The sequence below is a fragment of the Martes martes genome, assembly GCF_963455335.1.
Source record: "Martes martes genome assembly, chromosome: 6".
Taxonomy (NCBI): Eukaryota; Metazoa; Chordata; class Mammalia; order Carnivora; family Mustelidae; genus Martes; species Martes martes.
Window position 1 is genome coordinate 78580141 of NC_137893.1, and position 22833 is coordinate 78602973.

At 35.4% G+C, this 22833-nt stretch overlaps 1 protein-coding gene across 1 annotated transcript in view; it reads left to right on the forward strand.

Moving 5' to 3' along the window:
- TBC1D32 (TBC1 domain family member 32) overlaps positions 1-22833 on the forward strand; it is a 219780-nt gene that overhangs the window by 13926 nt on the left and 183021 nt on the right. The window contains exons 5-11 of the mRNA XM_080805345.1: positions 11186-11254; positions 13928-14053; positions 16706-16784; positions 16890-16993; positions 17085-17146; positions 17730-17874; positions 20388-20447. Coding sequence (XP_080661471.1) covers positions 11186-11254; positions 13928-14053; positions 16706-16784; positions 16890-16993; positions 17085-17146; positions 17730-17874; positions 20388-20447 — 645 coding nt within the window. The remainder of the gene's footprint in view (positions 1-11185; positions 11255-13927; positions 14054-16705; positions 16785-16889; positions 16994-17084; positions 17147-17729; positions 17875-20387; positions 20448-22833) is intronic.

The window sequence follows — 22833 nt, forward strand, 5'->3', positions numbered from 1 at the left end:
TCTTATTCCTAATTGATTTTTATTAATCAAAGTTTAACAGCATTATAAATGAGATATGAAGATAAAACATTTCCCTTATCTTCTAAGATGAAGGTCACTGTGATTTGTTTTAAAACATGGTGAACACTGGCTGTTATATGCAACTGATGAGTCATTGAACACTGCATCAGAAACTAATGATGTACTTGCCGCTTCCTGATGGCACACGGGAGAAGAATGAGGCACAAACAAGTCAGCTGCAAGAGAATGGGAGTAGGGGACAACAGTAGAAAAGTTGTCGCCCCGAACAACTACTCAGTGCTGTTTTTATTAGATATAGATAGTAATCAACAAAGGAGCTGAAGAAGACTATACATTAATCAGATGCCTTGTAGATAAACAAGAAGGAAGGCAAAGTATATCTGGTCAAGCAGTATAAAGTTTATAGTTGAGCAAGCACATTCAAAAGGGATTCACCTTATTAGCCACAGGAGCTCTACAGGGAAGGGGAGATAATGGAAAAATGAAGCAGGCAGTGTTCTGCCCTGAGCGGGGTGGGAGTTCCCAGCTGCTTGGCTTCAAGTCCTCTCCCCCAGAGGCCTGTTGCCAGTACGTGTTTTTCTTAAGGATATATCTGAACATGCTTGATGGCTAGTACAATTCTTGTAAGTTGTATTTTAAGTAATACATTGTTCTGAGGGACAATTATAGTACTGTATGTTGGCTAATTGAATTTAAATGAAAGGCACCCAAAAAACAAAACAAAAAAACCAACAAAATCATAAGCCTCTTCTTTTTGACATCAAGAGATTTGAGGTTTTACATTGTCTCTTTCCACGTTATTGGAATCTTCGTCATTTGGCTAGAGCAGAGCTAACAGAATGGCCACAGCTTAGGTTAGTTCTAATAGGAGACTAGTTAGACTAGAGCCTCATATATGCATGTACCATCAACTTCCCCACAGAAACTTCCAGGCCAGCTGGAGTCTGTCTGATCTTTGTGTGAATCCTACCTGTTATTTCTTTTCTTTTCTTTTTTTTTTTTTTTTTAAAGATTTTATTTATTTGTCAGAGAGAGAGAGTATAGGCAGGCAGAGTGGCAGGCACAGGCAGAGGGAGAAGCAGGCTCCCTGTGGAGCAAGGAGCCCGATGTGGGACTCGATCCCAGGACCCTGGGATCATACCTGAGCTGAAGGCAGCCGCTTAACGGACTGAGCCATCCAGGCATCCCCCTACCCGTTATTTCTAATGAAACATTTTTCACCTAATTAGTGCTGACTTGGGGACATACCATAACAGATCTTAACCATATACCAAAGAGGAATTTGGGGAATTTTGGTGAAATGTGAAAAAGTCACACATACTGGTCATAGTTGAGACTGCATTTATGAAGGAAAAATGTTTAGAAGTCATTAAAGCAGAACTTAAAAGTTGCTCTGCTCAGGAGAGATTGTGCTCAGCTTTATTTTCTGATGTGATGGAGGAAAGGGCAAAGACTGAATTTTCTTCACCTTGTAGCCATTAATATTTCTTCATTGATGGACTCTTTGGAAGGAGCTGGGCTATGGAGATTTTAGTTTAGTTTTATTCAGCAGGTTTATCGAACTGTTTCTTCAGATCAAGGAAGGCATAGAAAAACCCAACTTTAGGACTCTGGGTGCTCACAAGATTGTACTTTCTTATTTGATGAACCATCTGTTTACATTGAAATTGAACAATAAGAGGAAAAAAAAATGAAGCATTGTTATTTGTTTTAAGAAGTCTGAGTATTCAGGCCACATAAGGTTTACCAAATAGCTAGCAGTGAAGAGGTGTTCATCTGAAATGCTAAAGTATTTCCAGTCTTAGAATAATAGATTTTTTCAGAAATTCAAAGCATTTGTAGAAATGGGGTCATAGTTTCAGAAAATGGTCTTGTTTTTTTATTTTGTTTTGGTTTTATTCTTGAGAAGGAATCAGACTTTAAATTTATATGACTTCTTTTGGGATGCCAAAAGGGTATATCTGCATTTTCAGGTATCTGTCCTATGGGTATGACTTTGTTTCAGAAGGCTCTAATTAAGTTGAAGGCGAACTGTGTCCACCCACAAAGGCCTGGGATCCCTGGAGTTTGGAAAAAAGCATATGAATGCCAGAAGTACCCCCAAAACTCTTTGAGTGTGATCAAACTCCAGGAGATGTCTGGGTGCCTTTGCTTAGTGAAAAGAGATTCTTTTACATGACCAAAGAGAGCCTGAATTACAGAAGTTGAAAGGGTCTGTGAAGATATGTGTCATTCATTGCATTAAATACTGATGTTGTTGATAATGCTTGCAACATTGTTAAGTTATTTGCTTTGGGCTTAGAAAAATCTGTCTGAATTGTTGTAAGAATAACATTGAATTAACAGTTCTGATGCTGCTGTTTTGATATTGGTAGAAAGCTTGCATTTTGTGAATAAGACAGGCTTCATTTCATTGTTATTATTTTAACAATTACAATTATATATGAATTTCTGACCCATTATTGAAAAACTTTGGACATGGTTGGGCTTGGACACTATTGGTGTATGTTTGAGGATATTAAAGAATAAAGAAGACAGATTGGTTTTTACTATAATTGTGAGGAGAGCACTGAGAGATTTGGTATTGTGATTAAACCTTAAAAAAAGTCACTGCAAAATAATGCTGGAAAGGGGCTCCTGGGTGACTTGGTGGGTTAAGCCTCTGCATTTGGTTTAGGTCATGATCTCAGGATCCTGGGATTGAGCCCTGCATTGGGCTCTCTGCTCAGCAGGGAGCCTGCTTCCTCCTTTCTGCCTGCCTCCCTGCCTACTTGTGATCTCTCTCTCTGTCAAATAAATAAATAAAATCTTAAAAAAAATAATGCTGGAAAGATAGAAATAATAATATTAGCTGTGTGTAATCGAGATTTCTGCCATATATTGGTACTTACAGACTGTACTTGACTTTATATTCACTATAGATGTTACTGGCCCACTTTACAGAAGAAAAGTGAGGCTTACAATACTAGTTAAGTAATTTTCCCAAACTTGTATTGCTAATGAATTTAAGCCTGGTCTCTCTCCTTCCAGAGTTTTTGTTCCATACCACATTACCTGAGACTGCTTGGGTTCAGATCTCAGTTCTATCACTTACTAGCCATGTGACCCTGGAGAGTGTCTTAACTTCCCTGTGCTATGCTATTTCTCATTTGTAAAATGGGAATGAAACCACCACTTACCTCATAGGGTTTCTGAGAATATTAACTGGGTTAATGTATATCAAGTCCTTAGAACTGTTGCTGCTGCTTTATACATGTTACCTGTCATCTCTTAAAGGACGTGCTGGAATGAGTGCCATTCAGGGACATGCCAAAATAGAAAAGTTCTCAGCTGTGGTCTTGTGTGGTTTCTATCTCAGCTTCTCCAGGTTGTTTTCTACAGCTGGGAAGTAAGGGGATTACCCTAATATACTTCAAGCTTTAGAATTCATAAGCTTTCCTATTGCAGTTTTTCTGTCTTACTCTTCCTTGACAGTATTTGGTACAGCACAAGCATTAGGCTGTTTTATAGTGTGCAAACTATTTCATTATGTTCCGAAGGAATGCCAAGGTGCACAGTTTATATGGAGGAGATGAGTTTAGGTTAGCAGTAACCTGTTACTCTTGCATAATGTTAATTTATTTAAAGCATTTACTGTTTCTTTGCTTTCAAGACAGCCTCTCTTTGAAACCCATCTTTTGGTATCTATAGTCAGCAGAATAATGGACCCCATGAAGATATCCATGTCTAAATCCTCAAAACCTGTGAACCTGTTAGCATACATGGTAATTGGGGTCTTTGTTAATGTGATTAAGGATTTTTAGATGGAGAGGCTATCCTCACATAGAAGAGTCAAATGTAATCACAAGCATCTGTATAAGAGCAACTCAGGAGGGTCAGAGTCAGAGAGGGTACTGTGTAGGTAGGCTGAAGTCGAGGTCGAGGTGATTGGATTGTTGGCCTTGTAGGTGGAAGGAGGCCAGTGAACTAAGGAGAGTGCAGACAGTCTTTAGAGGCTGGAAAAGGTAAGGAAATGGATTCTGCCCCAGAGCCTCCAGAAGGAACATAACCTTGCTGATGTGTTTTAGATTTCCGACCTGCAGAACTGTAAGATAATAAATTTGTGTTGTTTTAAGTCACTGAGTTTATGGTAATTTGTTATAGTAGCAGTAGGAAACTAATCTAGTGCCCCAGCTTTGCTAGTTTACCTGTCTTCTCAACAAAGGCCAGGGCTGGTCTTTCCTTTTTTTTTTATTCATAGAAAAGAAGACAGTATTCCTTTGACTTTGTGTTTGAACTGTCTCCTGGGAACAATCTGAACCCTGTCTTTTGCTAGGCTTTGAATTCTTCCAGTAAGAATTTTCTTGAATAGTTTTTTTCCCTTTATTGGGTGCATGGTCTTTCCCGTCTTTCAGAATAGTGCTTTCAACATCTCTAGTGTTATGTTTTATCTTAACCCCTCAAACCTCAAAGTATTTTGAGTGCAACCCATTTTCTGGGCTCCCTAAAATCTTCAAAGCTTCTACAGTGCTCTTTTGGTGAGGAATTCTGCTTTTGAGGATATTACACTATAGCTGATAGATGGTAAGACTCTCCTCTTTTTTAGCAATATCAGCCAAAGAATGGTAGGATAGCCACAGCCCAAACCACACTTCAGAAGTTCTTCCATCTCTAGCTACCCTCAATTCATCAGATTTTGATTATTCGTGTTTTATAAGCAGAAAAAGCTAGGAGCCTGAAGTCTTAAATGTAGTAATGAGAGGAGAAGGTAGCTGAGACTAGAGAAAATGATCATATCATTGATAATTCAGCTTTCTTGTGTGAGACTGGAGGCAGGTAGATTGCTGGGGAGAAGAATTGGGTAGGTGCAGGTGTGAGCTTTTTTGCTTGCTTGCTTAATAGTTCTCTTTTGAGACAATTTAACACCAGAAAAACTAATTTCTTTGATTAACAGTGCTGAATTTCTTCTTAATGAAACCTAAAGTTTCTTTATACTTTAAAATATTAATAGATTTTTGTTATTACCTCTCAATGGTAGCACTTTTAAAGTGAAAGCTGTTTTTGTTGAAACATAATTAAAACATAGGAAATTAAGAAACAATCCATCTTTTGAAAATGTTTTTAAAAGATTGTTTTTGTTTTGGATTAGTAACTTTGTTCTATATTTAAGGCATTATGAAAGGCGGGTGCATAATTTAAAAGGTTGTAGATGCACTAAAATTTGAAAAAGCTACTCTACAGGAAGCTAATTCATTCTGAATCTTAGAAACAAACCAGTCTGAAATAAAGTCTGGTTTTGCCATTGATGAGTTGTGGACCTTGGATTTTTTTCTCTCAATGCCTCAGTGTTCTTATCTGTTATAGTGGAGATAATAACAGAACCTACCTTAATAGGGTTGTTTTGTGGACTTAATGACTTAATGTGTGTAAAGCATTTTGAATACTACCTGGCACATAGTAAGCACTAAGTGTTTGCTTTTGTCCTGTTCCTCATCAATGGGTGCTGTTTCTTTTCTTTCTCTCTCTCTTTTTTTTTTTTTAAGATTTTATTTATTTATTTTACAGAGATCACAAGTAGGCAGAGAGGCAGGCAGAGAGAGGAGGAAGCAGGCTCCCTGCCGAGCAGAGAGCCCGATGTGGGGCTCGATCCCAGGACCCTGGGATCATGACCTGAGCCGAAGGCAGAGGCTTTAACCCACTGAGCCACCCAGGCACCCCTCTCTCTCTCTTTTTAAGCTTAGGAAAGAACTTGTGCATTTAGACATTAAAGCCTGAAGTATCATTAGGTTCAATATTTATATATTTCTTATTTTCCATAGCTATGTTTTTTAAACAACAATAATAGTTGTCTGTCTTTGGTTGTATTTGAATGGTTTATACAGTTTATAAACCAAACATTTGGAGATTTCTAGGGTAAATTAAATCTGAGGGTAGTTTGATTTTGTTTAAGTGTAGTCACTGAATAATGTAAATATTCTTTAGTATATGTTGTGATAAAGTAATTGAGTGTGATATCTGTTACCAAAAAACTACAGGATGTTTTTTTGCAATCCTTAGTAAACTGCATTTGACAGAAATATATCCCAATCTTATTTTAGCATAAAAATATCTTTAAATAGGATCTGTATAATCCATAGAGGACCAGATACATTTTAGATTATCATTCAATTCTGGTTCTTGCTCTTTTTCCTTAGAATGTGCTCAGAAATTATTTGCTTAGCATATGCTTTAACATATGTAAATATGTTTTAAAAAACTCCCTTTTGGAAGTATCTACCTATATTGATATCACCAACAGATCTGTCTTGCATTGCTTTACAAATCAGGTTGGCAGATACTACTTTCCTCAGGAATTTTCAGTTTAAGAAATATCTAAAACTGTTGAAAAATCTTAACAAATCTGTATTATATGGGACACACTGTCTACTTGCTCTAGTTAAAGAACTTATTAGTTGGTTGCTATGGGATTTTATGTCAGTCCACTAATACACAGTAACACACAGACCTTAAAAATAGGTAACCTTTAAGGCAGGTAGTAGGTTCATTCTGATGTCTAGTGTAACAAAAAATTTTCATTGCTTAAATACCATTTTTAAAGAATAGTATATACTATATTTAAGGAGATAAAAGAATTAATAATTAAATGATAAATAATAAAAGGGAAGTAGATAGATTAATGAAGCTGTTCCAAGCCGATAACTATTAGAGGCTATGCTTTTTTTTTTTTTTAAAGATTTATCTATTTATTTTAGAGAGAGCGTACGTGCACAGTCACAAGTGGGAGGGGCAGAGGAAGAGGGAGAGAGAATTTCAAGCAGACTCCATGCAGAACACAGAACCCAACGTGGGGCTCCATCTCCCCACCCTAAGAGCCTGACTTGAGCTGAAACCAAGATTTGGACATCCCCAGACTATGCTTTTCTAATATGTATTTTAATCTGGGAGAAAAGGCAGATATGGTAGAATTGGAGGATTTCAACTCTATGGTTGTCTGTTCTCCAACATATTTTGTGATAGGCACTGCCAAACTGAAAAGATGAATCAGGTATATGTTATTTCTTCAAGGAGTTTACCTGGGATTATGAGGAGATTATTTACATAAATAACAGAGTCGTAAGGTAGAAATAGTGCATCCTGGAAAATCTAAAGGGTCTTTGTAACTAAGACTATCAAAGAACTATGGAGGAAAGTATTTCAAACAAGGGAATGGACAAAAGCTCTAAATCAACAAAGAATGTGGCCTATTGGGAAACCTGAGTAGTTTGTTTATGTAAAGGGTTAGAACAAAGAGTTTGTGGGGATTAAACTGGAAGGGTAGATGAGGGCCAAATTATGGAGCAAGGTTTCGATGTTAATTATTTTTCCTAGCTTATAAAATCCTAGTGCCTGGTATGTTATGTAATTGGTGTCCAAAACATAGTAGATGTCTAATAAATATATGAGGAATAAATGAATGCATTCAAAAGCTAAATTGGATTGTTTTGCAAGTAAAGGGAAATCATTTTAGATTGCTGAACAGAAAAGCGTTTTGGTGAGATTTACCTGATAATTGTGTGCAGAAAGGCATGAGCAGGTGAGAAAGAAGATGTAGGGAGAGAAGTTAGAAGGCTATCATGATAGTTGAAGTAAGAAGAAGGCCAGAACTGAGGAGGCTTTGTAGAAATAAATAGGGACTGATGTGAGAATTATTACAGAGGCATGATCATTAAACTTGATTATTGAAGTGTTTTGGGGAGAGTAGTGCAGAATGGGAAGAGAGTCAAAGTCATTATTGAAGTGTTTGTGGGGGGAGTAGTACAGAGTGGGAAAAAGAGTCAAAAGTCTAGCTGTGGTTTCAGGCTGAGGTGGTGGGAAGACCATGGTGTCATAAACCATGCCTGGGATTAGGGAGGAAGGTTACATTTGGAGAAGAATATAGTGAGTTCTTTTTTTTCCCCCCAAGATTTTAAATGTCAAATACCAGTAAGATAGTCCAGTGGTATAGCAAGTGGTTGAAAATGCAGGATTCACTTCGTAGAAAGGTTGGGTCCACCTAAATAGGTGAGACCTTAGGAAACACATTTTCAGAGGGCTAGGAGAGACTAAAGGATGGGTCAGAAAAGAAGGTACCAAACCATAATTCACTGGGTAGGAACTTAAGGGGCAGTGAATTTCAAGGTGGAAGCCAGTTAATTTCAAGGTTAACTAGCCGTAATGAAGGCTAGAGAGAACATCAATGCTGAGTACTAAGAAAAGCTATTTGAATTTCGTTAGGAGTTCACCACAGAATAATACTGGGGGGAAGAGGAGGTAAAGTTGAAGGATCATCATGTTGATTAGCCTTGATCATTTTTGTGAAATGAAAGGCAAAACCGTTTTCAGAGAGTAAAGGTTGCTTGCCTAAAGTATTGCACATAAGATTAGAAAACAAAGTTTTGTCAAGGGGAACATTTAAGTAAATGAATTTTGTTAAGATTTATGTATTACATTTTTTGACTGCTTCTTTGATATAATATTGGTTGCTTCACCAAGTATGAACTGGCTATAGTTGAGAATGTTCGAACAATGTCTGGCTCCCCATTTATAGGGCTGTTATAGAACATGCCTCTATATTGGGGGAGAGGCTAGATTAGAATGGGAATCTATGGAAATCAATGAATTATATCTTTAGATTGCTTGATCTTGAATAGGTAGATGGTAGGTAGAGTCAGTTATTTTATATTTTCTCATAGAGAATTTCCTGAGAAACAGGAAATTTACTTCAAAGTTGAAAATTTTATAACAACAAAGCAAAAAACTTCACAGTTTTCCTGATGTGAAAACTGAGGATGGGGTTCGAGACTTCAGGGTCATGTAACTAGTTGAAGATTGAGCCGGGTTTTGAAACTTCTTCTATCCAATTAAAATTTGTGTCCTTGACATCATACTTATTTTTTAGTAAGTTAGATAGCAAGACATTTCAGACCTAGATAATGATCTTGTAAAAGTCATGATGGAAGTGTAAGGATCAGAAGAAATCAAGTTTATAAGAGGGGCAAAGGGCCGGCTAAAGGGGGAGAAAAAGTTGTCTAGCAATAGTACAGAATGACTAAGTATATAAATATATATTTTACATGTATTTCAATACACATATGCATGTGTATATATACTTCAATATGTAAATATATGCATTATGTATGTATCACAAATGCACATAAGTACATATGCTTATATATACTATTTAAGATATTCTGTATTATGGTTTTTTTCCCCTTTAGCAAGACTGCTGCATTCATATTACTTATATTTATTATTATCATTCATAAATTTTTGTATTTTAACTGTAATATAAAAATTCAAAATTAAAGGTCTATTTAATATAAAGTACTTTTAATTGTGAAAAGTAGCATGTACAGAGTCTTTAGCAGTTCAACTATATACTTTTAGAAAGGAGTAAAACTCAATAAAACTTAAGGTTCTTTAAGAAATAGAATATCAGGCTGTTTTGGTTTCTTTATAGAGCGGTTATATGTACCCTGTGTTGCTAGGGACAATGTAACATTGTGGAAAGCCTCACTTTGTAATCGTTTATGTATTAAACTAATGTATATTGAGTGAGTACTCTGTATGAGGCACTAATTCAGGTATTGGGATACTATAGTGAAAAAGACCAAATTCTAAGCGATAGTAGGGCAGCTATGCAAAACTCTGGAGGAAGAGCATTGCCAGGCAGGAGGAATGGCGATGGCAAAGGTTCTTAGGCTAGTATGAGCATCGTATCATCCAGGCATGGGGAAAAAAGTCCAGTGTGGTGGAAGTCTGGATGGCAGAGGCAAGAGTTGTGGGAGAATGTGTTGGAGAAGCAGGCACCCAGATTCATGTAAGTAAATCTAATTCTGTGTAATGTGGGAAGTCTCTTTCTGGGATTGAAGTAAGGGAGATGAAGAGATTGGATTTGTAAGTTTGAGAAGCTCCATATGACTGTTGCTGGACAATAAATGGGGGGTAGGGTGGAGTAGGATAGGATTTAAGAGTAGAAGCAAGGAGACCAGTTAGTATGAATTGAAGGACTCTAGGCTAGAGTTGATGGTGCCTTGGTTTAAGGTTTTAGCAGGGACATATGGGGTAGTTGGAGTGAAGATGTGTGGAACTTGGGGATTGTCTTAATGGGACTTAATGATATTAGGTATAGAAGGTAAGAGAAAGTGAAGAGCCAGAATTGGCACCTATTTTTAATCTCAGTAAAAAATCTGGATGGGTGGTAGTGTCATTTAGGAGGATGGAGGAGTTTGAGGGAGGAACAGGTTTGGAATAAAATCAAGTATTCTGTCTTGGGCATGTTAAGTTTGAGATGCCTATTAGACATCCAAATGGAAATGTTGAAAGGATAATTATATATAACTTTGGAGATGAAGTGACTGATGGAAGTTTGAGTCATCATGATGCACCTAAAGAACTGGATGAGAACACCTGAGGGAAGAGTATAGATAGTAAAAATATGGATGGGAGTCTGAGTTATGATAGCTGGGTGACTTAGAGAAGTTATTTAACCTTAGTTTTCATATTTCTCATATTTCAGTCATTGTGAATTGGGATCATATAGGGCTTGTTGCATAAAAGGTAATACATGACAACTATTATTTTAATGGCAGTTTAATTTTTAGATGGTTATTTTAGGTATTAGTCATATTTAAACTGCCTTCAGCAAGAAAAAAAAAGACCCTTTCCTTTTCCAAAATAACTTATGGTCTACTATTAAACTTTTCTCTAGATAAGGCTTTTATATTGGAAATTTTCCACCAAAGAGGAGGCATGGAGGACTAAGGAAAATACAGGAAAGATAAAGGGACAAAAATGTTCAAGCAGCATCATAGTTGTGCCTAGGATACCATTAATGCCTTCTTGTTTTATCTTTCTGTTACATTCATCTCCTATTTCTGTGTGTAAAATATCTTGGCTTTATATCTTTTGAATCTTATAATGTACTACATTTTGCAGTTGCTCAACAAATAATAATTTTCATGTACATGAGGTACACTGTTCTCCTGAGACTTCAGTTCCCATTTAAATGCCTTGGAAAACAAATTCTAAGTTTTCTGCCAGATGAGAATAGATCACTCTCTTTTCTTGCTCAGAATGCATTTTGTGCTTGGAATTATATTAAAAAATAATTTATAGCAGTATTTGTAAAAAGTCTACTAAATGAATGTTCTGTCAATTGTTACAGAGTTACAAATTTTGTCAAGGAAAATTGCAATTGATTTTAGACCAGTTGGATCCAGGGCAACCTAAAGAGGTAAGTTTAAAGGATAGCTGTCAAGTTCAGTCAGATATTTATATATATTTATAATATATTAGATTGTAATCAGTAAGCAGCTGAACTGTTTCTCTTGAAAATAGGCCATTATTATCATGGTGCTCCTAGACTAATGTCCCTGCTAGACTTTCCAGTCTTTTTTTTTTTTTTAAAGATTTTATTTATTTATTTGACAGACACAAGTAGGCAGAGAGGCAGGCAGAGAGAGAGGAGGAAGCAGGCTCCCCGCCGAGCAGAGAGCCCGATGCGGGGCTCGATCCCAGGACTCCGGGATCATGACCTGAGCCGAAGGCAGAGGCTTCAACCCACTGAGCCACCCAGGCGCCCCTAGACTTTCCAGTCTTGAAATGAAAGGTCACAGAGTAGGGGAGGCTGCCAGAGAATTGTCATGGTTTGTAGGAAGAAATTTTTGTCTAGTTTCGGTTTTTGAAGGGATTAAGTAATAAGCAGTTGTCTCCCAAACTGTTCTTTCATTGTTGCTTTTTATGTGATATTTTAGTGATTTCCTTAAAGAGAAATGATCTTCATTTAATGTTCTTTCTACTTCTGGAAAATGTGAGGAACTTCGACTCTGTCATTTATTAGAAAAAGGATTTTAAAGAAGCAGTTCTATTGAATTGTACCTGTTTATATTTTAAGATTTCATAAATTACTGTTTATCAAGTCTTATTTCATTAAGTCAGTCTTGAAATAGAAAATAGGATTTTAAGTACCTAAGACTTTTGTGCATATCTTGCCAGTTGGTTTCAGTTTTTGAAATGTTTTACAAATTTTCACTTTATTTTATTTTTTAAAGATTTATTTATTTGAGATAGAGCGTGTGTGAGCATGAGCCGGGGGGAGGGGCAGAGGGAGAGGTAGAAGCAGGATCTCCACTGAGCAGGGAGCCCAACTCGGGGATCATGACCGGAGCCAAAGGCAGATGCTTGACTAAGGCACCCAGGCAAGCCACAACTTTTCATATTAAAGTAAATGAATAGTTATGATTTACTCCCACTGATTTTTTTTTTAATCACAATAATTTTTAGCATTTCACATTCTGATTTATTTTCTAGGTTCTTTATTTATTTATTTATTTTTAAGATTTTATTTATTTATTTGACCAAGATCACAAGTAGGCAGAGAGGCAGGCAGAGAGAGGAGGAAGCAGGCTCCCTGCTGAGCAGAGACCCCCCGATTTGGGGCTTGATCCCAGGACCCTGAGATCATGACCTGAGCCAAAGGCAGAGGCTTTAACCCACTGAGCCACCCAGGCGCCCCTATTTTCTAGGTTCTTAGTAAATGTTTCAAAAGGTATTAGAAATGGGACTTGATTTTATATGATAACAATCTCTCTCTTTTTAAAACATTTTATTTATTTATTTGAGAGAGAGGGAGAGCATGAAAAAGAGCATAAGAGAGAGTGAAAGCACAAGCTGCAGGGAGGGATAGAGGGAGAAGTGGACTCCCTGCCAAGCAGGGAGCCTGATGTAGGACTCAATTCCAGAACCTTGGGATCATGAACTGAGCCCAAAGGCAGATGCTGAACCCACTGAGCCATCTAGGCGCCGTATATGATGAGAGTCTTATTGTCTTCAGTTTAAGTGGATTACTTGGAAATCTATACTTGCTTGGAAACGTTTATAGTACTTCTGCAAGTAGTAAATTCTTAATGGGATTTTGTCCTAAAAATTAACGGAAAGGGAGAAAATACTTAATGTTTCCAAAATCCCTCCAAAGTCCCCCAGTCCTATCACAAATACAGTTGTGTTTAGGAGTTTTTCTTTCATATGAATATATAGACACTTTGAAGTGCATGTGTATTCTTTTTCACCTGAAACTTGATACCCTGATTTAGAGCGTCTGGTTTTATAAGGTCTTAGCTTCTCCTGCCCCCCAACTTCTTGCCCTTTTTAAACCACTAGGTTTCAGTTATTTTAGCTGGGGAAACAACCACATTTTGAGAAACAGGTTGGAATCAGTGCGTTACTACTCACTGGTTGGAGAGTGGTGGGGGAGAAGTCTTGCTCCATTCATGACTGGAGTAGAGCTATTTTTTACTGCTTTCCTTTGGGTCATACTGTTTTGGGTGAATTCTGATATGATTTTGCAAAGAATGATTAAGAAGTAAGTTTTCCCTGAAAATAGAGACATTCAGTTTTATATCACACTGTTGACTTTTCCTACCTCAGTGGCTAGAAGGTCAGAAAACATGGTATAGCATCGAAAACTAGTCCAAATTAATTATTTTGTGAAAATTGTTCCTATATTCTGGAATGGGAATGCTTCACCAGGGGCATATTATGCTAATTTTAAAATTAAGGCCCTCAAACTATAGGACCACCTAGGGGTGCCTACTTAAGTAGGAAAACCTTGCCCTGGTGATTCAGATTTGGCCACTGTCCTTCTTCCTCTTTCACTTCGATATATGACCTAGAATCTCCAAAAGTTAGTTTATAATTTTTGCTTTATGTAAAGTGACAACCTATTTTTTTCTGTTTAACACTTAGTTTAAAAGAAATGAGTTCTCTAAAATTGTTTTATAAAAAGACCTCTGATTTTCATCTTTTGGCTCTTTAAGACAATCATCTAGACTGCTTTTCAGTGTTTAATATTTTAAGTATTGGTGGTATCCTAGTGGCTGGGTATTAATAAAAATCTTTTAAATTATAGGTGAGATATGAAGCCTTGCAAACGTTATGTTCGGCTCCACCATCTGATGTTTTGAACTGTGAAAATTGGACGACTCTTTGTGAAAAACTGACAGTGTGTCTTTCAGATCCTGATCCTGTGTTTAGTGTAAGGAAATGCTGATAGAAATTTTTTTTTTTTTTTTAAGATTTTATTTATTTATTTGACAGACAGATCACAAGTAGGCAGAGAGGCAGGCAGGGAGAGAAGGGAGGAAGCAGGCTCCCCGCTGAGCAGAGAGCCTGATGCAGGGCTTGATCCCAGGACGCTGGGATCATGACCCGAGCCGAAGGCAGCGGCCCTAACCCACTGAGCCACCCAGGTGCCCCTGATAGAAATATTTTTAAAAAAAATTTGTTTTCCCATCATTCTATAAGCAACTGGAATTATTTTCTTTAATAGTGGCTCTACTAATCATGGAATTTCAATTCCAGCTTTTGAGTTGTAAAGATTTTCTTTAAAGACATTAACTTACTATTTCATGATTAGATTCCCAGTATGATCAATATCACACTTCACTGCCAAATAATAGTAGACTGTTGCCTTGTGCATTGTTTTATCTTGTAAAGGGATATCCAAATATTCGTGTTTTGTTTTGAATTAAGAAAAGTACTTTAAAAGACTACTTAACGCATTTTTGAAAGAATTCATGACATAGGAAACTTTGAACTTAAAATGATTAAAATTTATTCTAACTGAATCATAAGCATTTCCCTTATGCATTTAAATGTTTGTTTAGAGATTGCTTAATTGCTTAAAAAGAGGAAGAAAACTAAAGCTAAGTTTAGAAGATAATTGAGATGAATCATAAATATAGAAAATTCTAAAAATTATGAAGTCAGTAGAGAAATTATTGTATATAAAAAATGATTCTCCTATACCTTTTCAGGAATACTATTATGTGAGTAAAACTATATTAAAAAGTATAGTTGTATTGGTAATATCAGTGATGTAAATTAAAAAAAAATTCTACCATATCCCATGTTCACATTTAAATGCAAATTTAGGTTTAGAGGGTCTTTTTCTTAACTGATGTGTCAGGAAAGAAAAAGTTGGCTTTAAAATTGTTATGGTGTTTTCTACAGAATTTAAGATGTTAGCACAAGAGTTAAATTTTGTTAGCTCTTTAGCAAATATGTGTTGATTACCAACAATGTGCAGCATTCTAGTTTAGATGCTGAAAACACACTGAGCAAGACAGAAGTCTTTGCCTTCATAGAATTTACATTCTAGTAGAGGAGTCAGACAGTAAGCAATTATTAAAGAAAAAAGAATCTCAATACATTTATCTGTTGAAAATCACATTCTTCCATTAATGAAGATAAAATTATACTGGTAAACAGAAGTGGTTTGGAAACAAGTGGTTTGTTGTTTTTATAAGGGGGGAAAATGTGTTCAATTACCTAATACCTGGACACAGTTCAACTTTACTGACACCAGGTGATGATGCAGACTTCTGTAAAAACTCAATGATCCAAGAACTTGAAAAAGGAAAAAGATATTTCAGGGTCACTTTTTACATTTCAAGGAAATACAGTTGTAAATTTCTCTGTATTTTTTTTCTTAACAAAGAATAGTGGTCAGATAGGTTTCCTTTTATTATTTAAAAAATTATGTAACAACTTAATAAACAGTAAATATCTTAGTGGGTCAATATAAGTGGCTTGTTTAGCCATTATAGATTATTCAGCAAAAGTGTTATCAGTGTTCAATAAAATTGGAAAAAGTTGTTATGGAGGGGAAATGGTAACAGAACCCATCATTTTGGAGTAGAAAAACAAGGCATGGCATTCTTTTGATTTTGAATTTCTGCTTGATCCAAATTCTTGAGTTGATTCTGTTTTTTCATTTCCTCTTTTAAAGGACTCTTGCTTGTAACTGAGTGAAGCCTGTCATGTTTGAAGAGTATGGCAGATACTTATCAATTGCTGCAACTATAAAAATAAGCTTTCTAAGATATCTAATATCCTCTATTCAGTAGGAATTCCTTCGGGTTACTAGAAATTTTTGATCATTTGTGTAACCATTTTTTTCTAATTTTGGTAACATTTGATATAGGCAAAGTTTTCCCCCCACCCCCCACCCCAGAGTAGAGCACTTGAAGTGATCTTACATGTTTCTTTAATGGGATATTGAATTTCACAATTAGGATTAATTTCATCACAATATTTAAGTTGGTAAAATTAAAATGATAGCTATCATTTATAAGTACAGACTAGTGCCAAGTACTTTTCTAGCTACATCTATGAACATTTAATTCATTTATGTTGTGATAGTTTCTACTTTAGGTTTTTTTTTTTTTTTTCTACTTTGGGTTTTAATAATGTAAATTTGGAAAGTGTATTAAATAATACTTTTCTTGGGAATAGCAAAATAATAGAGTCTTAAGTGTCAAATTACTGAAACTACCCATGTAAACAATTTAAAAAAACAACAAATGTTGAATTTGGAAAGGAGTGGAGTATTTTTTGTTTGTTTTCTTTTTTAACCATTTAGTACACCTACTTTTCCCTTGATACCTTCTCATTATACCTTACTCTATCTCTTAAACCTCACTCTCTCTCCCCCCATGTAGTTTTGGTCAATTTTACTTTTTACTGGCCAACATGATTGTGCTCTTATTTATAAGTATATTTCTATTCAAGTTTCTAAATAGTTATTTTGTTTATTTTCTAAGTTTTTCACTATGTGAAAAGTGGTTTTTTCATCTCTATTCTATTTGTGTAAGAATCTTTGATGCAAATCTTTTCACTTCCACAGGACCGGATTTTAAAATTCTATGCACAGACATTTACTCTTTCACCACTACATATGACCAAGGAGATTTATACAAGCCTAGGTATGTTTATTAAATTTTTTTGTGCTTAAGAAAATGGATAGGAAACAACTTTTCAGATGACACTATAAATGAATGATAATCATAGTTTTAAATTTTTCTTTTCAGCTAAATATTTGAAGTTATACTTTCTTTCTAGAGAAAATCATATTCCTACTCTCTCAACTGGTGTAGATACAAGTAATCCTAATGTGATCTGCTTACTTAAAAAGGTATTCACTTGCTATATGCTTTTTAAAAAATTTAAGTAGTTCTATATTTAAGAATTCTAATTTTTGAGAACTGTTATGCACTGCTTTTCAGGTTCGTCTTCTAAATGAATATCAGAAAGAGGCTCCATCTTTCTGGATTCGTCACCCAGAAAAGTAAGTCCTCCAATTTATGCCAATATAAAACATAGGGGTGTTACTGCCCTGCGTACATTACAAAGAGAAAGAATAGAGACGGTCTTAATTGACTTACGTTTTGGGGAAGGGATTCATAAGTTTACTTAGCTTTTCATGTTTTGTGCTTTCCTACATGAATGGCTCTGTACAAATATCATTTTATACCATTTATTTACCACAAGAAAGGAAATGAGGTTGTTGTAACCTCCAGTTCTTTTACTATTGGTCTTTGCTACTTTGGACAAGTTCCTTAAGTGTTTTTTAAACTTTTTCCGTTCAGTTCTAAAATTTTTTAATAAGGTTGTAAGAGCAACTGTATGTCTAAAGAGGAAAGTTATGTTTGGAGAGCCATTGTTGAAGTAGAAAGAACATATGTTTTATAAAAAGCAGGAGGAAATTGAGTGTGAATCCTACCTCTACCATTTGCTGAAACAAAAAAAAAATTGTTTCTAAAAATTTTCACTTTGTTATTCCATAAATATAAAATATATCACTGGTACTATGTGTATATGTGTTATAGCATTTGTTTTTTTCTAAAACTGTCTCATTCCCAAACTTCAAGGTATATGGAAGAAATTGTGGAAAATACTTTGTCCTTATTATCAGTTAAACATGATCAGAGCCATCTTATAACACAAAAGATTTTGGATCCAATTTACTTTTTTGCATTGGTTGATACCAAGGCTGTGTGGTTCAAAAAGTGGATGGTAAGAAAAAAATGGAACGTTTTTATACTTTTCAGTGCATTGCTGTATTGTTTCAAAGAATAGCTAACATTCCAGTTTTTACAGTGTGCTGAGAGTTCTAATCACTTTTACAAAGGTAACTCATTTAAATCTTACAAAAATCTATGAGATAAATGGTATTATTACCCCATTTTACTGATGTGGCAGCTGAGGCATGGAGAAGTAACTTACTCAAGATTGTGCACCTAGTAAGTGATAGAGTCAGAATAGAATTTTAAATGATAATTTATTTGAGTCTAATAAGCTGAATGATGTATCCAAAATTTAGTCTTTTTTAGTTTAAAAGCTTCAGATTTTTAAAGCAGATATGGTAGAACATGAATTCAGTGTTTTTTTTTTCTCTGACTTAGGATGTATGTCTGAAAATACCCTTTCATTTGCTTCCTCCTGAACATATAGTTTGGAAAATGTTTAATGCCTGAATGCCAGTGATTTCCAGGGGAGCTTATTACTGTTCTGGAACTCAAACTAATGTAAAAGTAAAAGAGATCCTTATGCTGTTACCTCCCTCATCTGCTGTGGAGTAAGAGTGGTCTGTGTCATAGTAGCTGCAGTGTTGGCTTATTATTCTCCTATGTTTGTCCCTCAAAAACTGGTCTGCTAGGCATTATGTATTTGTTTCTGTGGGGTGGAAAGGGGCGGGGCGTGACTTGCCATGCAGAGCGGCAACATGTTTATTTACTGCTTGGCACAGTTTGGTCATTACCTGGTTGATGGCTTATTTTTATTTTTATTTTGTCTTTTGTTATCTAAACTGTATAGTAATGCCTAATTAACCAAAACCTAGTTTTGTTCAGGGTTTAGCCCTTCCCTGGGCTGTTTATGTTTATGGTTGGTAGGTGTTTGCTCAATTTAATTAACTTGAACCCTTTGTTTCTTATATCTGACATTTTGTTTTTAATTTTTAAGTATCAAATCATATATTTGTAGAAAACATGTGAAATAAGTAAAAGCACAAATTAAATTTCTACAACACAGATATAACTATTTTGGTTATGTAGTTGTATTATATGCACTTGTAAATTTATTGGTTTAGATCTTTAATAAATCCTATTCTGTTGCAACACCTGGGTGGCTCAGTTAGTTAAGCGTCTGCCTTCAGCTCAGGTCATGATCCCAGGGTTTTGGGATTAAGCCCCATGTTGGGCTCCTTGCTCAGTGGGGAGCCTACTTCTCCCTCTGCCTGCCACTCCCCCTGCTTGTGCACTCTCTCTCTGACAAATAAATAAATAAAATCTTTAAAAGAAAAACAAATCCTATTCTGTTTATAATTTTTTTACTTAACCTTTTTTATTGTTAGTACTTGATTCTCAAGAGTATGTAGCAGATCACATAACCAAGAGAAAATTCTTTAAAAAAAAATTAGCTCCTTAGTGTGTTCTAGTATTAATGAAAATTCATCACATTATCCTATACTCATTTTAGTGAGAGGCTGGCTGACTTTCTAAAGGGTCATACAGTAAATTTTTGGTTTTGTGGGGTCTACTGTCTCTGCACCCACTCAATTCTGTTGTAACCCCAAAGCATCCATAGATAATATATAAATGAATGGATATGACTGTTTGGTAAAACTTCATGTACCAAGTCAGGTGGCAGCTGAACTTGGCTTGAGGGATATAGTATAGTGACTGGTCTACAGTATGCCCTATGAGGATTTCTTTTCAGAACATGGTCAAAAGTCGGATTATTGGTTAGCATTTCTCTTTTAAAGCTGAAGAAAGGATTAATCATTTTTAAAAACATTTTAAGCCACTAGGGTTAAAGCACACAGGGTTTCTATTAAATTTCAATTAACCACTCCCCATTTAGTTATACTCTTATTTCCCAGAATTCTGGTAGTTTTTTATCAACTATAATACTGTTTAGTAGTTTTTATTAGGTAAAATGAAGAAGCTGCATTGAAAACACATGATATCTAATATATTCAGTAATATTTATGTATAGTCTCCCCTTTATGCAATGCATAAAAAGCATCTTTTAATCCTATTATGTTTAGCCTTAAGGAGAAAACTATTTTTTGGTACTTTGAATCACTTAAAAATATATGATTGGCAGAAAATGATTAAGATACTGTACTTTCATAGCATTTCATGCTTGGCAAAGTTCTGCATATGTAGATAGTAGAGTATCCTTTTTGTTTGGAGGGTTGTGATCTTCCCCATCCCAACTTTTCTATCTTTCCTTCAGATATGGGTGTTGATAATGGTTTTAAAATAACTTAGCACAGAAACTGGTTGCAGTTGAGGGATAGAGTATTTTTTCTGCTGGTCTGTCAATAAATGATCCATAGTTTTTTCGTATCATTTGCATTCTTGTGATTGCTCTGCTCATAATCCACTGTACATAGAAAAACCTGTTTTGTACTGATTACAATAATTTAACTTGTTGGTAATTTATGTTATTAGAAATGATGCAGAAAAAATAGACTTTGGTATAACTTGAATATTAAATTTATCATTTTCTCCTAATTTTAGCATGCATATTATAGCAGAACTGCAGTACTGAGACTTCTAGAAAAGAAATATAAATCCCTGGTAAGTCTGTTTCTGTCCTTATGTTGAGAAATAATATCACACAAAGATATACGACGTAATAAGTTAAATGTGCAAAGTTGAGTGATAGTTAATCTTGGTTGATGAGTCAATCCCCCTTTTATATGATTTTTTAAAACTAGCATTCTGTGAAACATAAAAGGATAAAAGTAGAGACTTAAATTATAGTCAGGATAACAATTAGGAAATCCTTAGTTACATAGTAAAATGTAATAAGCTAGTTTGAGATGAGCCTTATTTTTAAGTATAGTAACTTATTAATTCAGGTCAGTTATTCGTAGGGGAGTTAGTTCTGTAAAATATACCCATGCCTTTGACTGAAAGTTGTATGAAAAACTCAGAATGATAAATGCTTTTGCATTTACAAAAATTAATTCAAGTTACACTAAATATAAACTAATATCGTAAAATATATTAGCAAAATTTTCTATGTTTATTGCTATTAGTAGAATAGTGTGTAAAGGGATTGGAAGGAATTGAAAAGCAATCAAATTTGATAATAATTGACAAACATAAAATGTGAAATTTATTAAAATATTTTTCCAATATGACTTTGAAATAATAAGTATGATTTCTGTAGCTAGAATCTTCAGTTTAAAAGGGCAAGGGAAATATTTCTGGAGTTGTGAACTTCTTGGTGAGTGTAGCATAAAATGAAAGAACAATTTTTTTTGTGTGTTTGAGAATCAAGAGCATTGAGTTTCAGAAAGGAGAAGAGAGGAATGCTGAAGAATAGGGTGGGGATTTATAGCAGAAGTGGTAACCGTTTGGGGCGCCTGGGTGGCTCAATCAGTACTCTTAGAGGTCATGCTCTCTAACAGAGGGAGGCTCCAAGCTCAGCAGGGAGTCTGCTGGAGATTCTTTCTCTCTCCCCCTGTCCCCTCCCCCTACCTGCACAGATGCTCTTTTTCTGTTTCTCAGATAAATCCTAAAAAAGTAGTGTTTAAAAATGGTTAATGAATTGAAATAAATTCCTTCTACATCCCATTTCCCCCTCCCATTCCTATTTTAAATGAAGATTTTTGCCATATGAATATAGACTGATCTTGTCAAAATAGAGGAAAGGAGGAGAAACATCAACGATTCACCCTCTCCATGGTTTGTCTTACAAATATTTCACTGTTGCTATCACAGGGGCCTGGGTGGAAGTATTGCAAATGTTTCTGATAGATTAATTTTTGAAATAAGGAACAGGTTTTTAAGAATTAATTATACCATAATCAATCTGAAAATAGTTACTTTATTATAAAGAACTTTATATCAAATATTTCCTGTATGTAATGGGTCAAACTTGCATGAGATTTCAACTTAAACCTCATTTTCTCTTAAAAAGCTTTCCTAAACTTAAAAAAATATGAGTGAGTTCATTATCAGTAGAGGAGGGATGGCAACTCAGGTACTCTTAATTGCTAACCCCTAAGATGGAGGGAGGGCAGAAGAGGGAAGTTAAAAAAAACTGGGTATGTGCAAAACCAAGAGGAAATTCACATTCTAGTTGTCAATATTTTTTTAAATGACTTTGAGAGGGCAAGAAAAAGGAAATACACTACAGAAGCCATTCCCTTAAGGGTAGATAGGACAAAGAATGAAGTTGTTAAAATAATAAGTTAAATATGCTGATAGCCAAAATGCTTTCAGCTAGCTCATGACTTTACAATGCTATGAAAATAAAGCTCTCAGCTTTCTCAGCTCTTAAGTTGACAATGCGGGGGACACCTGGGTAGCTCAGTCAGTCAAGCCTCTGCCTTCGGCTCAGGTCATGATCTCAGGGTCCTGGGAATGGAGGCCCACATTGGGCTACCTGCTCTCAGCAGGGAGTCTGCTCCTCCCTCTGCCCCTCCGCTCAATGCTTGTGCACAGGCTCTCTCTCAAATACGTTAAGTAAGTAAGTGAGTAAATAAATAAATAAATAAATTAAAATCTAAAAAAAAATTGACAGCATATACATACATTGTCTTCCCTAATGTTATCCTACTTGAAATTTTGTAAATGTATTATTACATAAAAGTAATAGATTGCAGAGTAGTCACTAACCATGTATTAATTTTAAATTATAATGAAAGAAAGTTCAAAAATGCCCAGTTCCTCAATTTCCCTAATTATAAGATTTTAGTAGCCACATAGAGCTAGTAGCCATTCTACTGGACAGTGCAGACATTCCACAGTTGCAGAAAATGCCAAAGGTATCGGGGAGATGATAGAAGAAATGATTTAGCAGATCATTGTGCCAGACATACTGCTGTCATTAAAGTTCATGTGAGGAACTCTTATAAAGCAAAAGACAAATGCTTGGAATGGTCATAAAATTTCCACTATACATGCACAGAATCTGAACTTCACTTATGAAAAGTGGGGATAGAGTTTGTAT